The 16,302-nt window shown below is 43.4% G+C and overlaps 1 protein-coding gene across 1 annotated transcript in view; it reads left to right on the forward strand.

The window, feature by feature from the left end:
* Positions 1–771: 771 nt before the first annotated feature.
* Positions 772–16,302, forward strand: part of LOC149069212 (protein big brother-like) — a 45,699-nt gene continuing 30,168 nt past the window's right edge. The window contains exons 1-3 of the mRNA XM_089250870.1: positions 772–1,076; positions 4,722–4,808; positions 9,727–9,822. Coding sequence (XP_089106996.1) covers positions 942–1,076; positions 4,722–4,808; positions 9,727–9,822 — 318 coding nt within the window. The 5' untranslated portion in view covers positions 772–941. The remainder of the gene's footprint in view (positions 1,077–4,721; positions 4,809–9,726; positions 9,823–16,302) is intronic.

A 16,302-nucleotide genomic window follows, 5' to 3' on the forward strand; every position in this document is an offset into this window, starting at 1 on the left:
TATACATGTACACAAGAGGGGAAAGAAACAGGTTGGTGAGGGTGAAAAGAGAAATATACTTCATACCTACTACCTTTTATCTGTGAGTAAGACAAGAGGGCATGTAGGGACAGAGAGAGAAAGAGTATAGTAATATATATTGTTTGTGTCTTTCCCCCTACTTTTCTACTTTTTTCTCTTCCTTTTTCTAACATGCCATTAAATAGAAAAAGGCTATTAAAACTTGTATTTATCGCCGATTCGTCAAACAGAGATCATCCGAATTCCTTGCCAATCTCTTGTGAGCGACGTGGTAAATTGAAGAGTAATGTTTCTACTTAGGAGATGGAAAGTACACGTGTTTATTTCAAGGAAAGTTTTTTTTATGGTTTTTAGAGCATGAAAAAAAAAAAGAAATATAGAAGAAATATCCGTGCCAAAACAAAAGAAAAAGAAGGAAAAAAACAGGTTTGTTTTTTTGTTTTGTTGGTGTTTCTGTAGTTTTCCCCGAGAGCGCGCAATCCTTTCCAAGAATCGTCTGCAATCTCTGCGTGACGTCACGCACCAGTTTCGAAAAAAAAAACAACATAAGAATGGGGAAAATAGCTCCTCCCCCTCCCACGATTTCCGTACCCGAATCGCTTCCGGCTTTCGTAACTGGTGAGAATGAGTCAGTGCCGATGACGCCGGGCCAATCGCAGTCCCCCTTCTCCGGAAATGGGCGGCGCCTACGCAGGTGACGTACACCCAATGAGATTTCCCTTGTCCGTAGTAGTAAAATACACCTTGCCGAGGTATCGCAGTTGATGATTAGTGAATGACTTAACTTGTTGGAAGTGAACGGTTTTTTTCTTTTATCCGTCTCTTTCTGTGACAGCTCTTGGTGTTTACGCTGTTTCTGTGTTTACAAATTCAGTGCTGTTGTTGTTGTTGTTGCTTGGGGAACTAACTGTGTGTGAAAAATGCTGCCGTTCGAAACGCCGAATATTTTCGATGAGCGACTGCGGTTCGTATTTAAAATGCCCCGGGTCGTCCCGGATCAGAAAAACAAGTTCGAATCGGATGAGTTGTTTCGGAGACTGAGCAGAGAAAGTGAGGTAAGTCCCTAACTTTACATATATTTTTGTTTTTATGTATTTTAAATTAACAAATAATATTAAAAAAATATATCTTAGTATGACGTTAAAGATCACGGCCTAGAACCAGGGCCTGTTTCTCGCATGGGTGAACGGGGCACGTGCCCATGCCCACATGTTTTCAGGGCATCAAAATTGACTGTTTTTTTGTTTGTTTGGTACAGCCCACATGCTTACTTTCCTTGCGTATGAAGTTTGCCTCAAAGAAGACAACATGGCGGGGGGGGGGGGGGGGTGCCCAAAAACTAATATTTGCCCGGGGGGGCTGAACTTACAAGAACAAGCTCTGTCTGGTATTGGGGTTCTCAAGATTTTTGTCACCCGGGGCTTCTTCCCTAGTCACCATGGGCAGTACTTGCCTTGTTTCGCCCGTAGCAAAATTTAGTTGATATATATAGTCATAGGCGTACGCAGAGTTTTCTCGAGGGTGGGGGGGGGGGGGGGTTTACGTTTTTTCTTGCACCATAACACTATAATCTTGGCTCGGGGGGGGGAGGGTTAGAACCCCGCTTATAACGTTTTCCAAAAATGTTATAAGCGGGAAAACACTTTAAACGGAAAATGTTAACGAGAATTATAAAGTTGAGACCACGAAAATAAGTCATACTATGCGGGTAAACGTTATAAGCGGGATCGACTGTATATATTGTGCCTTCTTGACAGAACTACTTCTCAAAGCGCGAACAGCTGCTGAACGCTGATGTTACTAGCTCACAGCGGCGCCCATGATAAAACTTGGCGTAACCCCTGGGCGCAGTGAAGCACACTTTGAGAAACATTAGCAGTGGTTCTTAAAGTGTGCGTCGTGGCTCCCAGGGGCGTCACCAACCTTTGTGGGCGCAGAAGACAATATTGGACCTCCTTAGAGTGTAAGTGTGAAGTTGGGGTTTTCGGAGTCCCTCAGAAGTCGGGGTCTAGAGCGCGCCCGCCGTTAAATCCAACTCTGCGTATTGGTCGTTCTCTGGTGGCATGGCACTCGCTAACACCGGGTTTGGGACCACTAAGTTACGGGGTAACCTTGAATGTCGAGTAATTAACTGGACTGCCACGTGGAACAGGTATGCCATTATCGATTCACATCTCAATTCCTAGAGGTTGCACCACCTACAAAAAACGCTTAGTCCTAACTTTAGTAATTAAAATTTCTCCAATAAACCTTCTTTTCCTGACTCCCTCATATAAGGACTAAAAGAAGACTCGCGAATATTGAATTATCTCTAAGGTAATATTATCTGTAAAGTACGGGGACTGTGTTTAAATCCGATTCAACTATTCCTTATATTTAACGTATTCTTTTTGAAGTCCTTTGTGTGTATGTTTGTATTAATTTCCACATTTAGCGAATTTAACTCTCTGTCCTGTCCGATTCACTGCTAAGAAGGCATGAATATATCGTCCCCCTTATGCAGGGCCAGAAATGGGGGGGGGGCTGCAGTTTTAGGTGGGAACAAAGAACAACGCTATTTAAAGTTGAACATCGAATGTTTAAAGTTGTGGGGAGCGGCAAAAATCCTGGTTACGACCCTGCCTTTTATATGCCAGAAACACCAATGTGAAAATTTTCACTTATTGGGTTTACCAGCTAGTTCAACGTTTCTCAACCTATGGTCCGTGACGATGGCGTAGGTCAGTGTTTCCCAAAGTGGGCAATATCGCCCCCTGGTGGGCGATGGAATGGTCCAGGGGGGCGATAGAAGCTACGGATTTAACATAGGATCCTATGGGTTCAATTGAGTTGGGGGGCGATGAGAGAAAAATATTTCTGAAGAAGGGGGCGATGGAATGAAAAGTTTGGGAAACTATGGCGTAGGTGATCCGCAGGCAGACTTGATAATTAAAGTCTAATTGGAAAATTATTCAGTTGTTGTATTTGATATTATAGTAATATCCATATGGATTCACAAATCCATGGAATCCCCCCCCCCCCACCAAGAACTTGCGCATCCATGTTTTCCTATCAAATTTAAAAAAGTTATTTTTCAATGGTTCAGATCATGAAGACATGAAAAATCTCGTATTAACCGATATTTCATTGTATCCAGTTATTTTATATATATGAGGGCACATATTATCAAAATGGTCAAGTATCCCGTAAGTTATTGAGGAACTGATTTTTCCGATAAAAGAAATTATTGGATGTATACGCGTAAAATCAAGAAGTATCATCTGAAGCAATTCTTAACGTTCCAGACCGATACAAAATCAGCAACAAGATCAGCTTCACGGGGGGTCCATGGGAATATTTATTTTTCGAAATTAGTAAAACCAGTGATGCAATAAGTGGACTTAACAGGACTAAGTGGGTTTGTACGACTCATCCACAGGAAGCCCCTGCGAATCAAGTCTAGGTTTTGACCCATTGCTCAATAATCCCTGGCTGTAAGTAAGTCGATTTGTACGACCCTTATCGGAAGTTCCTTGCAAATCAAGTTGTGTTCATGACCCATAGCTCACGAATCTCTTTATGTTAGTTGATCTAAACGACCCAAATCGGAAGTCCTTTCAACCCAATTTTGAGTCGCGACCCATAGGTTGTTAAGAACCCCTGATCAGTCAAGGATAGATGACGCTAAAAAACGAAACTAATTCATCTTTGCACGCATAATTATCGAAACAGAAATAATGACGTGGAACGGAACGAAATAAAATAAGAGAACTATATCAACCGATATTTGAATGCATCAAATTTCTATGTGATTGAGCTCAACTGTAACAAATTTTATCAAAAAGAATAAAATAATAACATACGATATAAATTTTCTCGAACAGAATAGACAAATATATTCTAATGATACGCATCAATTAAGAAATTAGTGTTTCAAATCGACGTAAGAGGACGCTAGTTGATAAAAAAAAAATTTCAACACATTTTTGATCGCTCTCCCAATTTCTTAACGAAATTGCACGTAATTTTTAAATAATATTACTGGTTACTTAAATAACATGTTTGAGAAGCTTTAAATTCTACTCTTCCCGTCACCTACAATCACGATTTAAACAGCGAGAGTGCTCAACCACTTATGTAAAGCGATCTGCAAAGACACTGCGGGTCAGTAAATGTGCCGCGGGCCACTTTCGTGATCTGGAACTGTGACGCTGGTCACTCGAGTGATGTACAACTGCACCGTGGGCCACTACTGAAGTGCTCTGGAAGTGTGCCGCAGGTCATTTAAGTGATTTTGTAAATATGCTGCTGGAGTCAATTAAGTGATCTGGAGATGTGCTGTATAGGTCATTTAAGTGCTCCAGAACTGTACCGCAGGTCGCTCAAGTGATTTGCGAATGTCCTGGTTAGTTTACTTTTACAAAATCAGTTTTGAGGTCGCAGGCCACTTCAGATGACTCCGAGTGGGGTCATCACGGGTTGAGTATATGTGATTTACAGGCAGGGCGAGAACACGTTCGAAATTCAAACCCTTCCGTTCTCAGGGCAATCGACCGAGCCACCCCGCGCTATCAATCGGTCATTTCTGCGTGATACTAAATTTCCGAGGAAAAGAGGGACGGCCGTTTTGGAGAGCTTTTATTGTAATATAATATATACATATAAAATAAATAAAATTTTTTTTACAGATTGTACATAAGTTTTGTTATATCGATTTGCAGGTAAAATACACAGGGTACAGGGATAGGCCACTCGAAGAACGTCAGATGAGATTTCAGAACGCATGCAGGGAAGGCCATACTGAAGTGGTGAGTATTCATTATTAGTATTATAATTCTTATTACCGTACAATCATAGGCTTCCAGAGAAATGCTTGTAAAAAAATTTCTCAGAAATGAAGAACCAATACAAAATTATAAACACCCCCATTGAAGTGATATGAATTTATTTAGATGAAAGAGGGTGGCCGTATATAAGGCAGAGGAGGAAACAAGGGCGCTGCCCAATACTTATCGAATTTCTTAATGGACTTGGTGGCAAAATCACGTGTTTGTTTTCTCCAACAAAAATCTTTGATCCTGCTCCATGAGTCTAGTTTACGTACATAACAGAGCAGACGGAGCATGACCAGGCTCTGTCTCTTACGCGATTTTAGCTGATTGCCGCGGAGGGCGTGGTCGTGCCGGACAAAATTCTGAAACACAAGTAGGGGAAAAAGTAATTGGGCACCTATGGTAGGATCTAAATCAGTGGTTCTCAACCTTTGGAAGCCCGCGGTCCGGTTGATTTCTTTTATGTGAGTGGAAGGCCCGGTCATATGAATCGGTGAGCTATTCACTGCCCGGTTTGACTGGTGTCAGGGCCCGGGGTTGAAAAACATTGATCTAAATGACCCTTAATCACGTATGTGCATTCATATTGACAACATGCATTCACAATATACATTCAAATAACAGATTTAAATTGACCTGTATTTGTTCACAAATATAATAGAAAAACGTAGAAATGTGTGCAACATATATATAACGTATAAATATGGACACACACACACACACGACCTGTGCATACACAGAAGTGCGAAACTGAATAAAGGGGGAGAAATCAGAGGGCTCTGGCGCGTGGGACCCAAAAGACTTCGAGTCTCATGTTCATTCGCATACAATTTCAAAAAAAGCACGAGTGAGGTCAGACAAATACGAGAAAACAGTTTTTATACAGCTGAGTCTTGATAATCCGAGGTTAACCGGACCGAGACCACCTCGGATTATCCGAAAAAGCAATAGAAAACGAATTTTTAAGTGGGGTGGGGAGGATATCTACTCTCTAAAGCCAGGGTCACTCTCTTGTCAAGCCTGGCCCAATAGTCATTCACAAATATTTGCTTCCAATACTTGCCTTCTCCTGTTTCAAAGTAGGAGCAGCGATGTGCAGCATACGCTGGCTACACCGTGGCCCAGGTTGGCCCAATATTTCCTGGCGAATATTTGCTTCCAGAACACTCTGCGACCACACTACTTGTAAATGACTAACTTTAGAACGCATTGGGCTAGCGTTGACACGAGTGTGGCCTTGGCTTTACCCGTTTTATCCTTAATGCATTACACAAGTGCCAAGAACCACGGCCTCTGACAGGGTTAATAATATGAGCACCCCGGATTATCAGGAATTTTAAAAGTTCCGAGACTATTGTATATAATCGTAGCAGTGGTTCGTAAACCTTTTTCGTCCACGGCTCCCTTGGCCTCATTATCGTTTATGCGCGGCTCACTAGAACAGTCTGGAAAAGAATCAATTTAAAACACTGAACAGGCACAAATCAATTCATCGGGAGGTCTTGAACGCATGGCTTGCTGGGTAATTGTGGCCCAGCAGAGCTTTTTTGATAACGTGTGGTAGTACATCTAGCTAGCTTGTCGACCCGCGGGCGTGGATAAAAACGTTAAATGTGGCCCGCGGTACATCAGCGGTTGAAGACCCCCTGATCTGCACAAACTCCTTCCGACGCACACTCGAAGAACCACTGGTATATGCAGGATTAAAACACCTTGTTAAATTCAATGAAAATTTCAAGTGAATTACGGAGCTCCCTTGGAATAGATTGTCTTTAATTATTATCAATGATGATAATTATAAGAGAGATACTAAAGCTATCTCTACAGTAATTGAATGCACTAGAGGTCGGAAGAGATCCTTAGTTTTGTCTTTGAATGGCTATTGTCTTCTTTTTTTTGAAGACTGTTTTGTCTCCATCTTTTTGATTGTAAGCTGTCTGATGTTCAGAACCACTGCAACAGAATTCTTTCTGATTGAATGCTGTTGATAATTCTATTAACAAACCCAGACAACTCCATAAAAAACGATATAATCATTGTTATACAAATGAACACGTTATTATTGTTATAGGCCTACATCCGGATGACACGTGATTCATTGCATTTCTGCTACATCGAATCATTACACAGTGGAACCCGCTTATAACGCTCCCCCAACTTAGAAAGTTTATCCACTTATAGTACGACTTACTTTAGTTTTCCCTACTCTTACCAATACTCGGTGAAATTTCCCGTTTAAATTTTTTTCCCGATTATAACGTTTTTTGTGAGGCTTTATTTATTTATTTTTTTTGAAAACGTTACAAGCGGGATCGACTGTTTTGCCGCTGTGGTTGTCGAGTGGTCATAGTGACGGGCTCGCATCGCGAGGATCCGGGTTCGAACCCCACCGGCTCCACAGTGGTGGTCGGCTGAAGTTGGTTTTCTGTGGTTTCCAACTTCAAGGCGCGAATGCGAGCCGATCTCCCCGTTAAAAAGTCTCGCCACAGAGAGCAACAGGCCTACAAACAGTACAAATGTAATTCAATCATAACACATCACTCACTTCCCTTCTGAAATACGGATGGCCGCACTGAAATATCAAACACAACACTAACTATACACTCAGACTGTTAGGCGCACTCCCTTTGTTCCAGACTCTGCCACGAAACTGGGCTGGAAGAGACGGGATAAGTCCGGTGGCAGAGCCCCGACAGATCAGTCACGACCCAGGCTCTGACCCAGCCTTTTACCCTTGCGGGTTGGGTCGCGCTGGGGAGTGGCAGAGCCCCTGGCGTTCATTGTAGCCAGTTTTTTACTCATCTGTTGGTGTTGGGCCGGCCGCTGTGGTGGTCGAGTGGTCGTAGTGACCACGGACCCACATCGTGAGCACCCGGGTTCGAACCCCACCGGCACCGCAATGGTGGTCGGTTGAAGCTAGTTTCCTGTGGTTCCCAACTTTGAGGCACGAATGCGAACCCATCTCCACGTTTAAAAGTCTCGTTGCAGGGAGCAACAGTAATATTTGTACAGTGTTACAAATATTTAATTATTACACTTCACTCGGAATTTAAAATATAGATGGTAGCGCTAAAAAAATCATACACAGTAGTGGATACGCACCCAGACTGTTAGGTACATACACTTTGTTCCAGACTCTGCCAAGAAGCTGGGCTAGAGGACATCTCGTCAACGGAATGAGTCCTGGTGTTCATTCATTGGTGTTGGGGCCTTTTTTAAGGATTCGAAATAACTATTTCTTTTTATGTCGTAATCCGATTTTAAAACAAAAGCGGTTTTTTGATCAGGCCCGTACCTAGAAGCGTCGGAAATGTTTCAGAGCGGTGGGTGCTTGATTTGTTCTTCAAAAAGAGATTTCTGCTGAACGAAAAATACTGTTGGTGCTTGAGCGCCAACTCCGATGCTACTGCACGCAATGTTGGCTGCAAAAGCTTTTCTTTCGGACGAGCGCGCTACCACTACACTATGGAAGCAGATAAAGCTCCGGGCCCTGATTACGTGGGTGACACCTGAAGCTCTAGCGTCAAGTAAATGATGGATGCCAACGAGGTCCGGATGTTTCTAAGAAAATTGCTGACGTGGACGTAGCTAAAGACGGACGGCCTCAAAAGCATTGTTTGAGTTATGGATGTCCAACGGACCTCGGGCACGAAAGGAACATCAAAATCCCTTTAATATAATTGACTTTTAATCAAATATTGTTTCGTTAAAATTTTTTATTTTTAAATTAGCTCTTTAATGAACTTAACATTAGTTGTGAACTTATTTTCAAGAGGGAACATTTCCATGCTTTTCTCCATTTTTTTTTTTTTCGAAATGCACTTTTTAATGGTTTTTGAATCTTTGGGATGATCTCTGTCAGATTAGGCAACAGGGAATATTCAAACGGGAATATTTTTGGTATAAAATAATGCACGCACACACACACACTGTAAAGTTGGTCGTATCCACCGAAAGGGAGAATATCCACCGTGTTCCTATCTTCCGTGAATTTTACAGCAAAACCTCTCTATAACGGGCATCCACGGGACCAAAAATGTTGTCCGCTAACGAAAAGACTCAGTTAATGGATGGTAAAATACATTGTCCCGTCGACGTAATTGTCCGTTGAAGTGAAGAAAGTGTCCGTTGGTGGAGTCCGCTAACGGGAGTGTCACTTGTAGGATGTTCCCAGCCCAAATTGAAATTAAAAAAAAAAATAACATTTTCACAAATTTTCTTTCAAAATGGAACATTTCCAAAATTTGAATGCAGATAACTCTCCTGAATGTTGATCGAGAAACATAATAGTATTTAAATACTCTCATACCTCTCCCCTATGCTAACTGTTGGGCCACACCCCTCCCCCTTTTCTTTTGTAAAGCAAGCCTATTCCGGAGAAATACTTTTTTTTTTTTTTAATTTCTACTGTAAATTTAGTAAATGTAGAAACGTTCCCTTTTGAAATTAAGCTGCTCAATTGGATGCCGACCTATCCCCGAAATCGGTACTTAAGCGGCGCTCGAAAGATGTTTGGGCCTCGAACTTGTCGAGGCGCCCCTTGGACAAAGCCCTAGTCGTCGCGTCATAGACTCGGCTTCTTGTTTGATATTATAAATTGAATAAACATTATAACGAAGTGTAGCGGATTAGGTCTATAGAAATAGTAATGTCCAATTGAGGGTGAATCAATGATAAAAAATGCGTTACAGTGGATAGCGTTTTTCAAAAACCATCATGAGGAAACGTTGTAAACGTGAAATCTAGATGAGCATTAGTAATATAGTGGGGGGGGGGGCAACGAAAATAAGTCGTAATGAGTGGGAAAGGTGGCATCCATATCGATAATCGACCATAAATTTCCTCACTTGTTTTTTTTTGCATAGTTATACCATTTACCATTTTTTCATTGCAGTCATTCGTAGCGACCGGTACCAACCTACAGCTGGTGTTCAGCCCTTGTTCGAATGGCTACAGCGAAGGGTGTGATTTCGACAAAGAACAGGGAAAGGTAATTTGGCATTTATATTTTACTGTATATTCTGTTTAATTTGGCTTCTAATTCTAATCAGTATCACGGTACAACAGAACCCCCGTCCCACGTGTGTGTATTACTTTCAAATTAATTTAAAGGATTTGTGTTTGAGGTTTCATCGGTCACGTCATCATGTCACGTGGTTACTTGCATGGCTGTATGGTATGGCCCAGCAGGTGCAGGATGTAGTAAATCGCAATAAAATCATATCGGGCTTGTAGTAGTCATAGTGTATCGCTTTGTCTAGGTGCCCCGTGATATTGTGAAGGGTTGAGGACCGTCCCAACAGCATCACGGGCTTTCGGGCCAAGTCACGCTTTGGTACCCTCATACAAGGTTCCTATCAAATAGGATCTCTTCTCTATGAGAAGGGGAGTGGGGGGGAGTATGCATCTAAGAAGCCCCCTCCGGACCGTACCCAGGTTTTGCCAGACGGACCTACCCAAGGAATGAACTATCCCTCCTGTTCTTAGGAACTACGATCCGAATTAACTACCGGTCCTGAAGCCGAAGTTAAGGACTGCTTCAGCTACCGGTAGTTTGAGTTCTTCAATGTCCTTAAATTACCGACGGTGCTATATTGCACTGGTGCGACACCTCAATCCTATTGCAGTGGAACCACCAATAACAGACACCCCCCATTGGCGGACATCTTCGTTTAAAAGTACTGAGAGACTCCACTGTACAACGCTTCTGACAATAAACAGTAAGAACAATAAAACCTCTCTTTTGCGGACATCAGTGGCACAAAAAAAAAAAAAAAATTCGACCGTTAAATCAGGGGGTTCGAAATGCTGACTTTTTATTACACACATTTGGCCGTAAAAGAGGGTTTTTTTACTGGTTCTCAACGAAGCACCCAATTTCAATTACCAAATGGCGAGAAACATCTCGAACGGACCAATTCCACCACCATCATCTCCATTTAGGCATGACATAATATTTACATCATAATCCAAAAAAAGAGAGATAATTATCACTATAATAATTATCATCACTGCATCCCCCCGTATACGTGCGATCGAAATCAACCGTAATTAAAGAAGCCGTGCTTTTTCATGCCCTTACATAATAACGATAATAATAATGATGATAATAATCGTGCAAACACACACTACAAACATGAGTGAGGAGGGGGGGGGCGGGGACCGTTTTGGTCGTTTTGGTTGTTTGCCCAAACGCCGCCGAAGCGATTTTCTTCTCGTTGTTTGCCCTCGGGGGCCACAAGAGCCCGATCATCACGCGAAAAAGGGGCCGCGGTGCCTTCTTTATTTTGTAGTATTCATGTATTATTTTTTATTATTATATACTCCCGGTGCTTCCGTAATAATCCTTGGACGGGAATTCCATTAAGTGTTGTGGGGGGGGGGTGCACACTCCTCACCGTAGACGATGTTTTTCGAGATCAGGAAGACATATATTTGGCATGTCATACGTCCCCCCCCCCCCAATATCTTTTGGAATCCAAACCGCACATACCACATCCTGTTTACCGTTATGTAATACATTATTACATATATTTTGTCATGTTTTAATATTCATGTCGGGTATAATCGTGGGGAGATGTTTTTGTCGAAATGTCCAGTACCTGATTTCTGCGTAGGCAAGTGGCTCAAATTTGGGGCGGGGGGGGGGGTATGCAGGGCCGTAACTATGATTTTTTTGCCACTCGGAGCAATTACCCGTGGTTCAGCTAATGGGTTATGACAAGGCCATGGCCCCCACAAGAGGGGCGGCCGAGACAAGGCTCCAGCCGTGGGGTCATGGACGATATTGATCTTTTTTGTTTTTTCACGCTATAAATTCACTATAGAAGCCCATGAAAAGTCTGGTCTGGGGAACGCCAAAGGTCCTAGCCTAAGGGCCCCTACTCCAGGATGTGGGTTTCATGGACAAGGCTCCAGACCCGAGGCCCTGGATGAATTTTTTTTTTTGAAGCTCTATAAATTTACTAGAAAGGGGCTCGTTAAAATTCTTACCCTAGGCAGGGACCTTTTGGATTTTTCCGGAGAAGGAAGCAGATTTGTCCGGGACGTCGAATCGATAGCCCGCTCGGCTGGTCGGGAAAGTTCCCGACTTACCCGGTCGGGTTTGACGTCTGATAAGGTACAAAAGCCTAGAAAAATACATTTTACTCCTTTAAAGACACCTTGGAAAAGGCAACCCCCCCTCCACCAGGCATGTTGCTTGTGTCTCGTTACGCTACTGAGGCTGAGGGCGTGAGCAGGATCGATTTTTGGAGTGAGTGTGGGGGGCACAAAATAATTTTCTTCCCGAGAAATTTGGACCCCACCCTTCAAAAATTATTTAAATTAACAGAGATTGGTTAAAATATTATAAAAAAGTTATTTTTTCTTTCGATATTTTACATTTTTCACCGAAATATCAACTTTTTTTTCTAATTTTTGGGCATCTTGGTGGAGGGGGCACGAGTCCCCTTATGAGACTCCTCCGGGTACGCCTCTGCTGATGCTGAATATGTTATTTCATGCCCGACATATATCTCGTAATGTTATTCGTACTCGTATAGACACACTGATCACGTTCCGATGCCACTGTGGGAACCTACAATGTAGAGCTGATTCTGAACACGGCCGTCCTTACCAGACGCGAGGCGCCCCCCGGTGCTGCGACTTTATTTATTGTATTACATCAGCTGTGAATGCAGCAGAGGCGGGCATCTTCAGATTCGAATGAAGGCCGAGTCGTGCATCTTTCAGATTTGAGTTTAGTGAAGGCAGACATCTTCAGCTGTGAATGGAGTGGACGCAAGAATCTTCAGATTCGAATGGAGCTAAGGCAGACATGTTCAGTTGCGAATAGAGTGGACGCAGGCGTCTTCAGCTTCGAATGGAGCGGAGGTAGGCGAATCGAGTGCGATGTATCGGAGAAGCGACTGCAAGTACGTGCAGGTGCATCGGATCATTCCATATTTTACGGGACAGACAATTTTACAGCAGATTATTCAGGCTCTTGGAAGGGACGATCGCTCCCATTTGTGCCTCCTTCGTCCTCTGGATCGATCCGCGCTTGGTGGTGGTAAAATTCCGCACAGCTCTAACAAGAGGGAGGCTAGCGCGTATCTAGGCCGGTGCTTCGACGATCCACCTTTTGTATAAAATTTTTGTACGCTATAAATTCACTCAGAAATTAATTCAATGAGTATAATGAAGGGTCTCCTTTTCTCGGATATTGAGAGGGGGCCACAAAGCCCAAAAGAAGGCCACGTGCGGAGAAAAGATTGAGAAAACTCACTGCAGCAGAAGATGAACGAAAACCGACGGCCTTTTATGGGGAACAACAGTTATCGAGAACTTGGTAACACATTTGTTAGCAGACAATTGCGATGAAACCGCAATCATGCACGCAAGGTCTCGGTCAAGGCAGAACCACGCGTGCCGTTGCGTATTAATGGTTAACCGCAACCACTATTATTATTATTATCATCATCATCAATACAATATATTATTATACATATCTGGCGCTTTTCCTTTCGTTTTTATTTTTGTGCGCCATCTAATGGGAGAACAAGTGAAAAAACAAACCACATCCTGTGTGTATGTGATTCATAAATTTCTAGGAAATGTTGGACATTCTGTGGTTTTTCGCCTTGTTGCTCACAAAAGGAGCTTCTGATGATGGAAATGTTTTTCTTTTTCATGTAACAAGGATTGACCTTTCTCATTCAAACCAGTTGATGCGTCTCAATCCATGGCCCGCGGACCCAAACCCAATTCTGTAAAAATGAACTAAGCGGCTCATTTTTACAGATTTCTTGAGGGATCAGCAGCATATTTACAGATCAAATGAGTGACCCGCGGCACAGTTCGAGAGCACTTAAGTGGCCCGTGGCACATTTATATATCACTGAATTGACCCACTGCATATTTACAGATCATTAAATAACCTGCGGTGCAGTTCCACATCGCTCGAGTGACCCGCTGCATACGCAACACAGTTCCAGAGCATTTGAGCACCACCGTGGGAAATTTACAAATAACTTGAGTGACTTGCGGTTCAGTTGCACGTCACTTAAATGACCGCAGCATATTTACAGATCACTTGAGCGACCCGCAACATAGTTGCGAAGCACTTAAGTGGCCCATGGGGCCGTTCCACATCACTCAAGGGAGCCCGCTACGCATTTCTAGATCACTCGAGTGACTCGCGGTAAACTTGCAGATCACTTAAGTGACCTATTGCACATTCACAGATGACATGACCGGCCAGCGGTATATATACACAGATCCCTAGAGTGACCCTTGGCATATTAAGAGATCAGTTGAGTGAACCGTGGCACAGTTTCAGATTACTCAAGTGGCTCACGGAATATTTCCACATGACTTGAGTAACCCCGCGGCATAGCCCTGGATCACTTGAGGGTGAGCCGTAACAAGGATTTCATAATTCCATAATTTTATAATGCTCCCACCCCTAAAACTGCCACCTCCTAAATTTTTCCGTCCGGGACAATTGCTCCCCCAGCTCCGGCCTAAGGCGGCATATTTACAGATTTCTCGAGTGACCCATGACACCGTTACAGATCACTCAAGTGGCCCCCGCGACACGTTTTCAAACCAATGAAGTGGCCCGCACACTCTCCTATAAAGATACCAAACGCATCTTTTTCGAGATTTTATATCCAAAGATGGCAATCTCTCATCCACTCAATTCGGGTTTTGATAGGTGTTAAAAAAATTTCTTGAACTGTTACAAAATATTTTAACTGTTACAATTCACCGAAAGGAAATTCATCGACGGAAAAATTCACCGACGCCAGTTCAGTAAGATCATCAGTGAATGAGTGAGTTGCATACAAAATATATACGTACATATATTTAAAAGAAATTGGAAAAGACTAAAACACACAAATATAATTGTCATAATTTTGATAAACCTATAGCAATTAATTTCTTGCTCACTCACTCACTCGGTCAGTTTCTCACTCACGCACTTGATCAAGACAAAGAGCGTTCACTCGATCTTGTTCACTGACTTTGCACTCGATCAGTTGCTCACGGGCACGGTCATTCGCTCGCTCGTTCACTTACTCGCCCACCCACTCGCTCACTCATTCGAGATCTCGCTTGCTGTTGACTGACACTGCATTTGTTCACTCATTTGTTTAATCAGTTACTCACGTCATCGAGTCCGTGAGCAAGCTGACGTGGTTATTCGCTCGCTGAATTGCTCTCACTCGCTCACAGACACGTTCACGCAGGGCCGCAGCTACGGGGTCCGTTGCCCCGGGCGCTGGACCAGAGAGCGTGGCATGGCTCCCACATCCTAGAGCAGGGGCCCCGAGTCTGGGATCTTTTGCGGGGCCCCCTGACCACACTTTAACGGGCCCCTTTATGATGAATTTATAGCGTGAAAAAGCAAAAAAATGGTGAAAATCGTCCCGGGCCCCAGGGCTGGAGCCTTGTCAGCCCACCCCTTGCGGCCCTGTGCTCACTCATTCGAGCTCTCACTTCCTGTTGGCTGACACTACATTCGTTCACTCATTTGCGTAATCAATAATTATTCGTTGGCTTACTGACTCACTAGTTCTCGCACTTACTCGCTCACTCGCTCGAGCACTCACTTGCGGCTGATTAACTGAGCATTGGGCATTGGCTCACGCTCTTATTCACTGACTGTGTGCACTCGTTCACTCATTTGCCCATTCGCTTAATCAATTACTCACTGACTTACTAACCCATTCTCTCACTTGCTCACGGACTCGATTTCTCCATCCATGGGCCCCCCCCCCCCACAAGGGTGGGACTGACAGTACTCCAGCCCCGGGGCCCAGAACAATATTACCATACTTTTTTTCACTCTATAAATTCTCTATAGAAGGGCCCGTGAAAAGTCTGGCTTGTGTGGGCTTAAGCCAAAGATCCCAGCCTACGGGCCCCGCTGCTGGATGTTGGTGGCCATGACTCGGTCATTCGCTCACTTATATAACTCTATGCTAGTTTCAAGATTGCTTGCACTGCATTCATAGCTGTATTGGGCCGCATATTGCCTGTGGGTCGGACAGCCCACTCTACGGTAATAAACTTTGAGGGCATCTATATAATCTAAATCTTAAACAATACCGAAATCGGTGCCAGATCCAAAAGATGTCTGCATCACAGCATAATAGACAATGAGATTGTCTGTATAGAAGGCCGTACTCGCGGAACTCTTTCAAAAACCATTGATTTACAACCGCAGACTATAGTCCAGTGCCTGAAGACGGCAATAAATCTATATCGTTTAATAAACGGCAAGCTAAATGGCGGCAATAAACGGTGCACGATTGGCTTCTACCTTTTTTTTTTGGTTGCTCAGGGCATCTTTTCGGCAGAAAGCCCGAATAGTTTTTAAACTGTTTATAGGGGGGGGGGGGGCTATAAAACAAACAATTTAGCAGAATAGGGCCAAGGAAACAGAGGCTGCCTTGAGGAAAGGAATTGAGATGCATCAAAA

Source organism: Pholcus phalangioides, unplaced genomic scaffold (genome assembly GCF_987345545.1).
Source record: "Pholcus phalangioides strain wild (caught in Gottingen) unplaced genomic scaffold, Ppha-v1.0 ptg000024l_1, whole genome shotgun sequence".
Classification (NCBI taxonomy): Eukaryota; Metazoa; Arthropoda; class Arachnida; order Araneae; family Pholcidae; genus Pholcus; species Pholcus phalangioides.